Source organism: Copidosoma floridanum, unplaced genomic scaffold, assembly GCF_036245765.1.
Source record: "Copidosoma floridanum isolate Cflo_tuat_1 unplaced genomic scaffold, Cflo_Japanese_pri ptg000035l, whole genome shotgun sequence".
NCBI classification, from domain to species: Eukaryota; Metazoa; Arthropoda; class Insecta; order Hymenoptera; family Encyrtidae; genus Copidosoma; species Copidosoma floridanum.
In genome coordinates this window covers 3,306,468-3,318,055 of record NW_028321912.1, presented here as the reverse complement: position 1 = coordinate 3,318,055, position 11,588 = coordinate 3,306,468, and the positions used below count along the sequence as shown (strand labels likewise).

Genomic DNA, 11,588 nt, shown 5'->3' with positions numbered 1-11,588 from the left:
TTTTGGATTGGATTTTTTAAGTTATTAGGAATATTCCATCTTTTTATAAGGAATTTTAAATAGATTCTTTTTTTTTTTCCTTTTCCTTTTCAAGCGTATTGTGAAAATTGCGTTTGTTAACGTAATTTTTTCAACATCTCATAAATGGCAATAATTAAGGTGAACAACCGCATACACTTGGTCGTGTAAAAGAACGGGAGACCAGCATCAAACGTCCCCCAAACTCTCTCTTCAATAGACAATACTGAAGATTTTGTATTGTTGCTTACGACAAATCGTCACTCGTGGATTTCCCAATGTTTAAACTCCCGTTGACTCAGAGAAAGAAAGAGACAAATTAAACTTTTGCCCGCGTGGCCGTACACGAGTTTATTTGACAAAAGAACGGGCGAGAATAATTGTAAAAAAAAAAAAAAAAAAAAAAAAAAAAAATAACCGATCGTTTATTCAAACGAGCCGTTTCGCATTCGAGAAGGAGACGTCGTGTTTGAAAAGCACGCGGCGCCAGTCTGTTGTCGGACCCATTAGTTCTCGTTATTTTTAATTTTCGCCGACTCCACCCTTGCAATTGATCAGCCCGGACCGGTGTATATACATCTGCGCGAGCGTATACACGCCGAGTTGGACATTTTGTAACGCGCACCGGATTCTCGCTGCGAAATTCGTGACGCGGAAAAATATCTGTTTGTACACGTGCTACGGCATTCGATGTTGAGGAAATGAAAAATATTTTGTTTTGTTTACCAAAAGCACGTTTTTTTCGTTGTTGTGCCTCTCACTGTTGACCAAATGTTGGTTCTGTTGCATAATATCGCGTTATGACTTGTTGTTTGATCATTTTAACTTTTGATTGATCGGTTTGATCAGAAATGATTGGCATAGGTAAAATAAGTAATCATTAATTCATTTTTCTTTTATTTTGTCAGTAAAACTTGAACGCTCGAGTTTGAGAAATTTCGATGTTTTCTGTTGGTATGACTCAATAAAATTTACTGTCCATTTTTAAACGTAAATATCCTTGCGTCAAAAAGATATTGTTTTCACAAACAATTGATACGACTAGTCCTAGAGTTTTATAATTTATGTCCCTATCATGGAAAAAAATTCCATTGAAACATAAGAAATTGTACGTGTGAAAGACTGGGGTGATTATAATTATTTTGTTGGAATAACATGATTTTCTTTTGGTATGATTGAATTTTTTATTAATTCATTTTTATAATTATATAAATTAATTGTTTACGTTCGTACCAAAATATTGGGAAAAATATAAGTCTACAGAGCTGAGACAAACTTGGCCAGGAGGAGAAATTTGCAAGCGACGTATAGTAGACATTTAATGTTTTTTTTTTCGAAAAACATAAGAGAAAAATGTGTTGAGTAAACAAAAAAAAAAAAAAATGCCTAAATACATGTAAATTAAAAAAAAAACTGTTTTATTTAAGCGATTTTTTATAAAATAAGTGTATTTTTGTTCTTGAAAGTTATAATATTTTTTTAATGTTAATAAACATTTCATAGTTAAAAAATTCTAATACATTTTAAATCACTTTGAAAAACGTATCCAAAAATTCCGGATTTTTTTCGATGACAATATAATATACTTTTATAAGTAAATATTTAAAACACTATGAAATTATACCTTAAATTTAAAACCACAATAGCTTGAGTTTATTTTCCATGATGTAGTTAAATGATCGGTTTCATTTTTTTTTTTTTTTTAATTGGTAGACAAAAAGTTATTTATGTGAATTAAACTTTACTTATATTTATAAACGACTAAATTATCATTCTGACAATAACTATTTTTAATGATTTTAGTGGAAACTAGTATTTATTACGTTTTTCCTTGTAAAGTTCCCGAAATTGGTGGATATTATTATCTAATATTTCATTATTCTTCTTTAACTGTAACCTTCTCCTTAAATACTTTAGATTCTACTTAGTAGTGATCACTTTTATTCAAATGTAAATTCACTATTTGTATTTTTTAAAGGTAAATTTTTTAATATTATTTCACTCGAATATCCTTATATATATTCGGTGATAAAAAATGGAATTTAGTTTTAAAAAATAAGACAACTGCGATAAACTATCTGAAAAAATGCAGAGAAATGTGTACAGTGAACAACAAAAATCTTACTTCAGAAACGCGGAAATAAGCTTTACATTGATGATCCAAAAGAACTCCACCTAATATGTGGTCTCAGATCATTGTAAAAAAGATCTAGCATTTTCTTATCCATGGAGAAAAAAATTAGACCAAATTTAAATTCACGATTTCATTAACCCTTTCTTTAAATTGATAAAACGAAGCTTAATTGAATGTATTGCATACTACATGCGGCTAAAAATATTTTATATCATTTTTTTAATGACATATATACCAATAAATTGCGAGAGAGAGAATACGATGGATATAATACGAAGGTCTTTTGTGGCTCATAAAAATCATGATTACGCAGTTGTGTGGTAAAAAATATTTATTAACACACAAAGTTACAATTTTTTTTATTATTATCGTAATATTATATCTCACAAACAATAATCAGCCATTCAAATACAAATTTTATAGATGCTATATCTAAGTTTGATATTTAGCCGTTGATTTCTGATGCAAGGCAGTAGTTGTTTCTTGTGTATGGGGGAAAAAAAGTTTAAATAAAAGGTGTTACGCACTATATTATTGAACAAAATAATGAAATTATTTTTTCTTAGCTTGGACTATTTATAACAGTCAAGAAAGAGTTCACTGTATGCATTAATATTTTGTACATGCCGTTATAACGTCATCAAAAAGGTTTGTCACTGGAAAGATTAATAATTTCACAAAGCAGATGCAAGAAAGTTTAAAGAATGAATATCTCTATATATAGTGTTAAATACATAACATAATCTGGTTGTTATGTAGTGGCTACATATGCTTATAAGTAAATCCTGATCCTGATTACAATAATTAAACTTACATTACATTGTTCAAGTGTGGTATCAAAACGAAAATTGTAAAACTAAACTTTTTGCCACCTATTCTACTTTAATACATGAATAAAGTGTGGCTTTTAAAGAAAATGAGATAGAAAATTAATATTTCTCACATATTTCAGTGTTATATCCATACAGCGCTTCAAACACTTGCCTGAGACATTGAAGTACATCACAAGAAAAGAGGGAAGGCTGTGGAATATTCACTGTATTTTCTACAGCTCTTGATATGTTATCAAGCACAGTTTGATCGAACTGAATAGATTTTTGGAAAATACTTTGCATCAAGCTGTTATACCGTAGCAATAAAGGTATTTCCCAAAGAGTTGGAACAGTACGCTGAAGAGTACTTTCTTTGTAGTATGGATGTAAATGGAAACAGTGAGCCATGGAAATCTAAACCAAAAAAATAAAAAGTTTTTTAAGAATGATTTCAATGATTATAATAAAGCTGATTCAATAAAGTTTGATTAAGTAGTGAGGTGAGCATCCTGTACTACATTATTGATTTCACAAGTACCTCAGTGTTTTTCATTATTGGTTGAATAGCGTACAACACACATTTTTGATTATTAGTAAAACATCCACTAGCATTTGAATTGCAGTTGTTAACAGTCAGATTGATAATTGACATGCTGGAAAATCGTCTCATGCAGCAATTTTGTTTGAAATATCTCTCTTCCTCCCGAAGATATTTGCATTTGTCCATTGCATTTTTTACCTAATGTAAGTGTTTACAGGCATTATTCTTATTGGATTGTTTCAACATTTTTTATCATGCAATTAAAAAAACTTACGTTAGACAAATGTTGACCGCTTATTAATGATAATTTCATAAGTACGGTACCAATGAAAATGGCGTCTCGATTTTTTAGCAGTGCCGCAATACTGAAATTGTTGAACGCATCATCAAAAAGCTTCGTGTGCTTTGCCAGACACGAAAGAGCAATGGCAACAAACATTATCTTACTTTTCTTCATACTTTTAGGCGAACCACGGGGCAGACTGTACAAACTTATGAATTTATCGGTCTCAAATTTCCCATTCTCAGAAAAACCTTTTTTGGATTCATCTGCAACAACAAATAACAATCCAGTAAAATTGAAATCTGCCTAGCAGTGAAAGATTTACATTTTGGAGATTTACCTGTGCACTGATCAACACGTTTCATCTGCTCTTTCAGCTTTTCAAAGCTACCAGCTTGCTTAAGACCTCTAAGCATGGCTCTAATGATGAGCCCATCAAATCTGATGTCCTTGCCTGTACGACTCTTAGCATAATCCGTAAAATCATTTATATAACTCATACTAAGGCATTCAATGTCATGGTACTGCTCCCAAGCTTCATTCTTACACTTTTCGGAGCAATACATTATCCAACCACACTGATGGCAAGGGATCCCTGTCCAATTGACCGCCAAGCAGTGTCCACAATCACGGTAGGGATTTTGGAAGTTGAAGTTATTTACGTACGGCTTCTCCACAAGTATTATCTCCCCAGGTCTGATGTAACGTGTAGCTGTCAGGTGCCTACCAAACGTAGTATTATATCTTATATCAACTGACTTGAACGAACATTCTTGGGATAACAAATTGTCATTGTAACCTTTGATGGATAGGTCAAAAAATCCAATTGTATTCTTAGCACCTCGAGTTTCATTTTCCTGAGAGAAAAATACCTTATTCAATACAATGTGAAAAAAAAAGACCCAGCTAGTGTTGAATGATAAACCTACCGATAGCTCCTTGCATGCCTCAGTTTTCCTCTTCTGCAGCTCATCTATCTCGTTAGTCAAATTCATCAATTGAAAGCACTTTTCTTTACGTTTGGTCAGCTGTTCTATAAGATCTGTAGCTCGAGTAATGGCCAAAGCCCTGTCGACGTCCACAATGCACTCCTTGTACTTCTCCAAGTGCAGCAGGAGGGCAGATCTGTTTCCGTAAGCTCGTGCCAGTTCCTCGGACTGGTTGGGTGCAAAAGCTATGCTTTTGCAGTAGAACTTGAGGATGTCGTAGTGGTCCTGGGTCGTGTGGTGCTGCTTCACTACGATCTCGTTTCCTAATTGTCGGGCCATGAGGGATGTGCGAGCACATTTTAGGCTACTTTCGTCGTTTCCGGTTTCGATTACTTCTAAAACCTTGAAACTTTTCAGTTCTCTCAACAACAATGTGGTTTCTTCGTCCACGTCCATGACGGTGGATAGTATATTGGGAGTTTCGAATTTTCAATGATCACCTGTCACGGTCTTATCGCCTATAGATAAAAAAAAAAAAGAAAAATCAAGTTTTTGTACAAATAATGTACAATAATGGACACAGTTTTTTGTTTACTACTGTTTACAAGTATAATTTTAGAGATACAACAGCATTAATACACGGCGTGTGAATTGTGAATGCAAAGAGACACTTCTTCTTTTCACTTCATTGGCTACATAATAATATAGGCTCTAAGTAATAGGCTCTCCAAAGTAAGAGCTATGAGCCAGTGTGTGGCCACTGTGGCCATGACCATGACCAAATGACCATATAGGTTGGGTGCATGAAGTGCAAAGCTGCAAAGAGACACGGCTTAGGCCATGAATCGATGAATCACACATTCACACGTCTAGGCTACTGGAGAGCTGCGGATTGTGGAATCAGAGATTCTGGAATGTGGATCTTTACTCAGGGGGGCCAAGGGCCAAGGGTGACAAGTGTACGTTGGTTCTTTTCACGCAAATGTGATGAAAACAAGAAATAAGATGATAACGAGAATATCAGTGGGAATAAACAGAATAATATATTAATGTAGGTACTATACTTTTTTGAAACTATTAATGGGGTACGTTTTTTTTGTGATCGGTCGGTCGGTCCGATTCCTCTAGCATGTATATCTGTATTACTTTCTTGAGGAATTGGACCGACTGACCACAAAAAAAATGTACCCCAGGTCACCCCAGGGTCCGTACCATAAGTATAACTTTTCTTCGCTTTGCGGGATTGCGGGCCTATGTTAAAACATAGGCCCGCGAAGCGGAAAAAGTTATATGGTACGGCTCCTGATATTGTGCTGGTTCGCTTATTTTTGCTGATATTCCTCTTATTCCCGTTATTTCATTATTTTTACTCTTACTGCATTTGCTTATAAGTAAACGGCCTTGTGCTTAATCTCTACATTTTTTATTGCAACAAAAATACAAATATATTTTCTTCTTATTTAAAAATCTGAATTTAGATCTTTAAAGATTTAAAAGATTACTGAGAGGGTAAAATAAAAAGCTTATCTCTCACGTAATGAATTCTTTATTTGTCGATTTACACGCTGCTGTTCCAATCTCGATCAGTTTTCTGCGTCAGTTTCTTGACGCACTAAATTGTGGCAATTTTTGCTGCGGGAAGGTCGCCTAAACCCTCCTTGAGGAGCATTGCGTGGTAAAAAAGCACATGAGAAAAATCATAGAGGTACTTGCCCGAAAGTCGCACTGGCTGGGAAACGAACACGCAGTCTCCCGCGTGCCGTCCCACAAACAAGCCAACCGATCCACCGCGCGCTCATATATATGTATGTAGTTATACTCGCCATGAACCTCATAATATAATTATTTAATACTCTAAGAAATTCTACTCGTATTGATGCATATAGGACTCTCTGAATTGATAATTCACCAAGTTTCTCTTATTACAATTTTATATATAGTATGAAACATTTGATGGTGTGCGTGCTCACACCAATTAATTACACATACACGCACACAACGCTGGTGCAAGTCATACATATATATGTTTTTTTTTTATATTGTAGTGCTCTACGTCCGGCTCCTTTTGATAAGGGCACTACTAAGTATGGGCACTTAGCACTTGGGAAAGGGATGGGAGGCCTTCCATTAAAGGAGGGGGGTAGAGGGAAATTAGGCAATTTTTGCTGCGAGAAGGTCGCCTAAAACTCCCCTCGAGGAGCATTGCGTGGTGAAAAAGCACATGTAAAAAATCACAGAGGTACTTGCCTGAAAAGTCGCACTGGTCGGGAATCGAACCACCCCGACAAGAAATGACCGCTAGACGGCCGTAGCTGAAGACCAGGCCCTGGCCAGGCTGACGGTATGTGCAGTATGAGGCTCTTTTACAGTCAAGCTTGAATCAGATGGCGCCAGGGCACGTCGCGGCTGTCATGGCCGTCGCACTTACACACCGTCAAATTTACAGTTGTGTATTGTGTCCGTGAGCCTATCTGTGTGATGAGCAAAACAGAAGACACAACCTTTGTAAATGATTGCTGTTGTTTGCAGACAATTTTTGTTTGCATTTACATTTAAAGATAGTAGGAAAAATGAAGTGCAGTGTAATATGCTGCGATAAGAAAGTGAAATTTAAATTTCCTTCTGATAGTGTGATAAAAAAAAGTGGCTCGAAGCAATTGGGAGACCAATCATTAGTAAACAAATACATAAATAGCCTTGTAAATATAACCTAAAATTTACACTTACCTGTCCACGAGTTCTGCTTTTCTTCCACTGACTCTTGCTCCTTTCCCTTTTAAAAGCTTTTTTAATTCTGAAACTTTTAAGCTCCCATAATATTCTTTCTTGTCTTCCTTATTCATTTCAAAATTTCAAATATTGCTCTTTACCACTACACTTTAATTTCCTGTATACATACAATACTGAAAAGTAATGTTGTGTGAGTGAGACGGCCATGACAGCCGCGACGTACCCTGGCGCCATCTGATTCAAGCTTGACTGTAAAAGAGCCTCATAGTAGTAGAAGAGAAACTCAAGATGATGTTAGGTACAATACCTATATATAGCCCATGCAAGTGAGATGGTAGAAGTGTAGGGCAGTACATTTGTAAAATTAATAATAAAAAAAACATATAACCATCAATTTTGAACAATAACATTGGAAAATGAAACCTATTGTGAACGCTAATTCTTGAGAAACATATAAGCTGATTTATGGGCTGCTCGCCGATGAGTATCAAGTACTTTTTAGCATCAATATATTTAAAAGCTTATAGCGCAAATGATAACACTTTTGCCTCAGACCACGGTGGTCTTAAAGTCAAATTCTCGGAATGGATTTTTTTTTCTCATTACTAGAAGTTTGTCCCTTTTTTTACTTAAAAATAAACGATAAGTTACTATATTTTATGTTTAATAGTAATATTAATCTTTGATTATTATTTAATATATTATTTAATTAAAAGGTGTGAAATTGAAATTATTGACAAAATGAGGGCGGCTGTACATGTAAATTTTACCAAAAGATATTTATTTATTAAATAGTTACTGTGTAAATTTAGATACCCTGATTTTCATGATATGCTCGTACAAATGAAAGTTTTTTGCATTATTACATTTTTATTCATTGCGAACTAAAACCAATTTTGTATAAGTTCTACGCACACGCTTTTTTGATTTATTTTTTAAAGATTCGTGATAATGGGTTCTAATTTCTAAATATTTATATACTATTCTCTGTACTATGTATGATATATGTCTTTTTGGGCCTTTCGTGTGTCTTATTGGTAATAACGTAGGGGGTATATTTTTTAAAATATAAGACTGCAACATTTCAAAAATTCCTTTTGTCGGGATGTAGTATTGCCGAAAAATTTTTTCTATTCTCTTACAAATTTCGATAATATCACTGCATGGCTTAATCAGTCCACCACGATTTTTTCTCTCTAGTAACATAGATGATGTTTCTTCCGCAGTTAAGAGAATGGGGCATTCATAACATTTTGTTTTTTTTAATAGAAATCTCAAAACAAAGCCAGCAATATAAATAACGACGTCATTTACATACTTTTGGTTTGCCTTTTTACCATAGCTGTTTTTTGTTTGATCAATAAGTGATTGATTGCTGTTTATGGTCAAACTGTCATTCGATGTAAAATTTTCTTTCACTGCTACATTTTTATGAGAAATTTGTAACAAGGATGTGTCATCTAAAGACTGGCAATTTGCATTAGGGGACTCTTTTGCATCTGCATGGATGAGTAACTTTTTGAATGTGTGCATAAACTGATATGCGGTAGGATTATTATTGTGCCCACCCTTGCTTCTGACTGCACTGAAAAAATTTTCTAAAAAATCTTGTAATAACTTGTACGTTAGCAAATATCCGTTCCAGCTTGCAAAATATGTTGTATATTCTCTTAAGCAATTGAACAGCGCAATAATTAATCCAACGAAACCTGTTTTTCTGTCAGTTTCAATCATTAGTGTGCCATGCACATTTTTCAACGATGCTATATAATGAATGATGTAGGAAACTCTTCTGCAGACATCATAAAAATTGCTACTGTCTATAGCATTTTTTTGCTTGTTAGTATGAAATTTTTGTCTTGAATTTAAAATATCGAACGCCTCATTGATCACGGAGCAAAATTTTGCAGTGCCGTCAACGTTTTCGAAAGCTTGAAGGCCAAGATCACATTTGGCATACATTAGGGCAACACTTACACTTTCACTCAAAGTTTGCACAGCCAGGCTAACATTCATTTTATTTTGTTTCCAATCAATGTGTTGCCGTCTGATTTTTGTGGCTAAATGAAGGCCATTTTTATCTTGTTGATTCACCAACTCTTCTATAAAATGCCATGATATGATGTCACCATTTTCATCAATCATGTTATGAGTAGCAAAGGAGTTTCTAATTAGTTTAACATCATGACAACCATCAGGCATTACAAAAATGGGTTTTTCACTTGTAGGGTGAACAAAAAAAGCTTTCGAAGGATCTTCAGCAGATATAGTTGCACCCAAAACTGTACACATAGTGAAATTTGATGAAAGTCCGTCAAAAGTTAAGGATGTTACAACAACACCTGTAGGTTCCAATTGTTTCAAATTGCTCGTTATAATTTCTGCTTTTTCTTCACCTGTTAGACTGTTTACAAAATAATAAGACAATGGTATTTCCAGTTGCCATTCACACAAACCACCATGACTACTAAAACATTTTCAGCTTTTGGACGAACTTTACTATTTGCATCGGCGCCTATATCTATAAATCCATACTCTACACCCTGCATGGTTTCCACTTTTTTTTTAATTTTCATTTCATCGAAGACCAAATTCACGAACACCTCAGCTTCTGAATTATTTTGCTTGATTTTGTCCACTTTATTTTTAACTGTCTGAATAGTATTTAAGTTAATATTACTAGGATATTCAATTTTTCGATACCACTTATTAATTTGGTTTGGATGAGGTAAACATTTTAAAAACAGCTAATAAGTTAAACATAAATTAAACGTAAAACAACAAATTTCGTCACGTGGTCTTGATAGACGAAAATAAACTTATATTCGCCGTCAGGCTGAGACTGAAAATCAATCAAGTCTATTTGGCATCTGGAGTTAAAATGGTATAAAATTATTGGTTTCACCACAATTCCCTTCTTGATTTCCTTTTTTTTCTGTTGACATGGTTCACACAAATTCAAAAATAATTGAATTTGATTACGTGTTATGTTCTTATACTTTTTACTTATTTCATAGATCATTCGATCTCGTCCGCCGTGTCCGATTGACGAATGACTATCATACAGTACGGCAAATAAATCTTCCATGGCACAATAATACTTAATATCAGCATTCGCTTCACTAATTGGCAAAATTAACTTTTCGCGTCCTTCAACGTTTAGCACATCGTAGTGTTGCAGCAACCAATAATGTCGTGAAAATTTACCAGTCTCTTTGCACTTTTCTTCTTTAACTTCTTTTATTAGATCTAAGATTTTCACATTACTTAGTATAACCGAATTCGATTTGCTGTCTACTGATTTCAGTTTATTCTCAAAACGCTGCCTCATGATTTCTTTCGCTTCCTGAGCCATTTCTAAGCCAGTCCTCAAACTACAACCGTGTACGTCAAAAGTAAACAGCAAACTGAGAAGTAATTCGCTAATCAACGAGTATTTGTTGATAATTTCATATTTTGCCGGGTATCTCTTAGGCATTCTATAGAATGCCTAGGCAAAGTGTGAAATATAGACTTATTCTATACTTTGCCTAACTCTGAATGCCTAGGCATTCTATAGAATGCCTGATTATACACTTTGCCGGTAACATATTAAAATAATAACATAACAATTCGATTTATTAAATCTTTTGATCGGGTGGTATATATATACGCGCGCTGGTTGGGGCCTTTTTTTTCAAACGGCCGCAGCTGCGCGCGAGCAAATCGAAAGGGCGTGTATGCACGTATGGGGCCCTTGTCCCTTTTATTTGTCGAATCAGTTATTTATTAATCCTCGTCAAGTTCCTATCATTATCATGTGTGAAATTTAGCATATCTGAATTTTTTCACTATGGCAGGCCATTCTCGTTTTTTGTATATCAGAAAAATTATAAAAATTATCCCGTTTTTGTTCCCTATTTTAATTTAAAAAAATGGTTTCGAGACACACCCTCGAAACCGGGCTCATTTTTATTCGTTATGTGATATGTACAATGAGGAAAAAACTTTGAAAACAAGTTTCAGTGCGAGCAATGTAAAATGGTGAGATACATGTGATAGAAACAAAAAAGGCTCAATCTTACACTCAGTGAATGCAATGATATGATTTATTTGAATTAAATAGGCTACAAAAAGCACAAAATATTGAATTGTAATTACT

General features: G+C 34.4%; 1 protein-coding gene across 2 annotated transcripts; it reads right to left on the bottom strand.

The window, feature by feature from the left end:
- Window positions 1-2,874: 2,874 nt before the first annotated feature.
- On the bottom strand, window positions 2,875-5,486 carry LOC149373209 (uncharacterized). Of its 2 annotated transcripts, none has more exons than XM_089597687.1 (6): window positions 5,316-5,486; window positions 4,718-5,235; window positions 4,129-4,645; window positions 3,780-4,054; window positions 3,503-3,703; window positions 2,875-3,378 (listed from the first exon to the last, which is right to left on the bottom strand). In XM_089597687.1, the coding sequence occupies exons 2-6, from the start codon at window positions 5,171-5,173 to the stop codon at window positions 3,082-3,084; spliced, it is 1,746 nt and encodes a 581-aa protein (XP_089453813.1). In that variant the 5' UTR covers window positions 5,174-5,235; window positions 5,316-5,486; the 3' UTR covers window positions 2,875-3,081. The 2 variants fall into 2 exon arrangements, with proteins under 2 accessions (XP_089453813.1, XP_089453812.1); XM_089597686.1 differs by having other exon boundaries at window positions 5,323-5,486.
- Window positions 5,487-11,588: the final 6,102 nt, after the last annotated feature.

Coding starts and splice junctions, on each gene's coding strand:
- LOC149373209 (XM_089597687.1), bottom strand. CDS start 5,173: ATGGACGTGGACGAAGAAACCACATTGTTGTTGAGAGAACTGAAAAGT. Junction 4,646..4,717: donor AGGCATGCAAGGAGCTATCG/GTAGGTTTATCA, acceptor TTTTTCTCTCAG/GAAAATGAAACTCGAGGTGC. Junction 3,379..3,502: donor CAATAATGAAAAACACTGAG/GTACTTGTGAAA, acceptor TTTTTGGTTTAG/ATTTCCATGGCTCACTGTTT.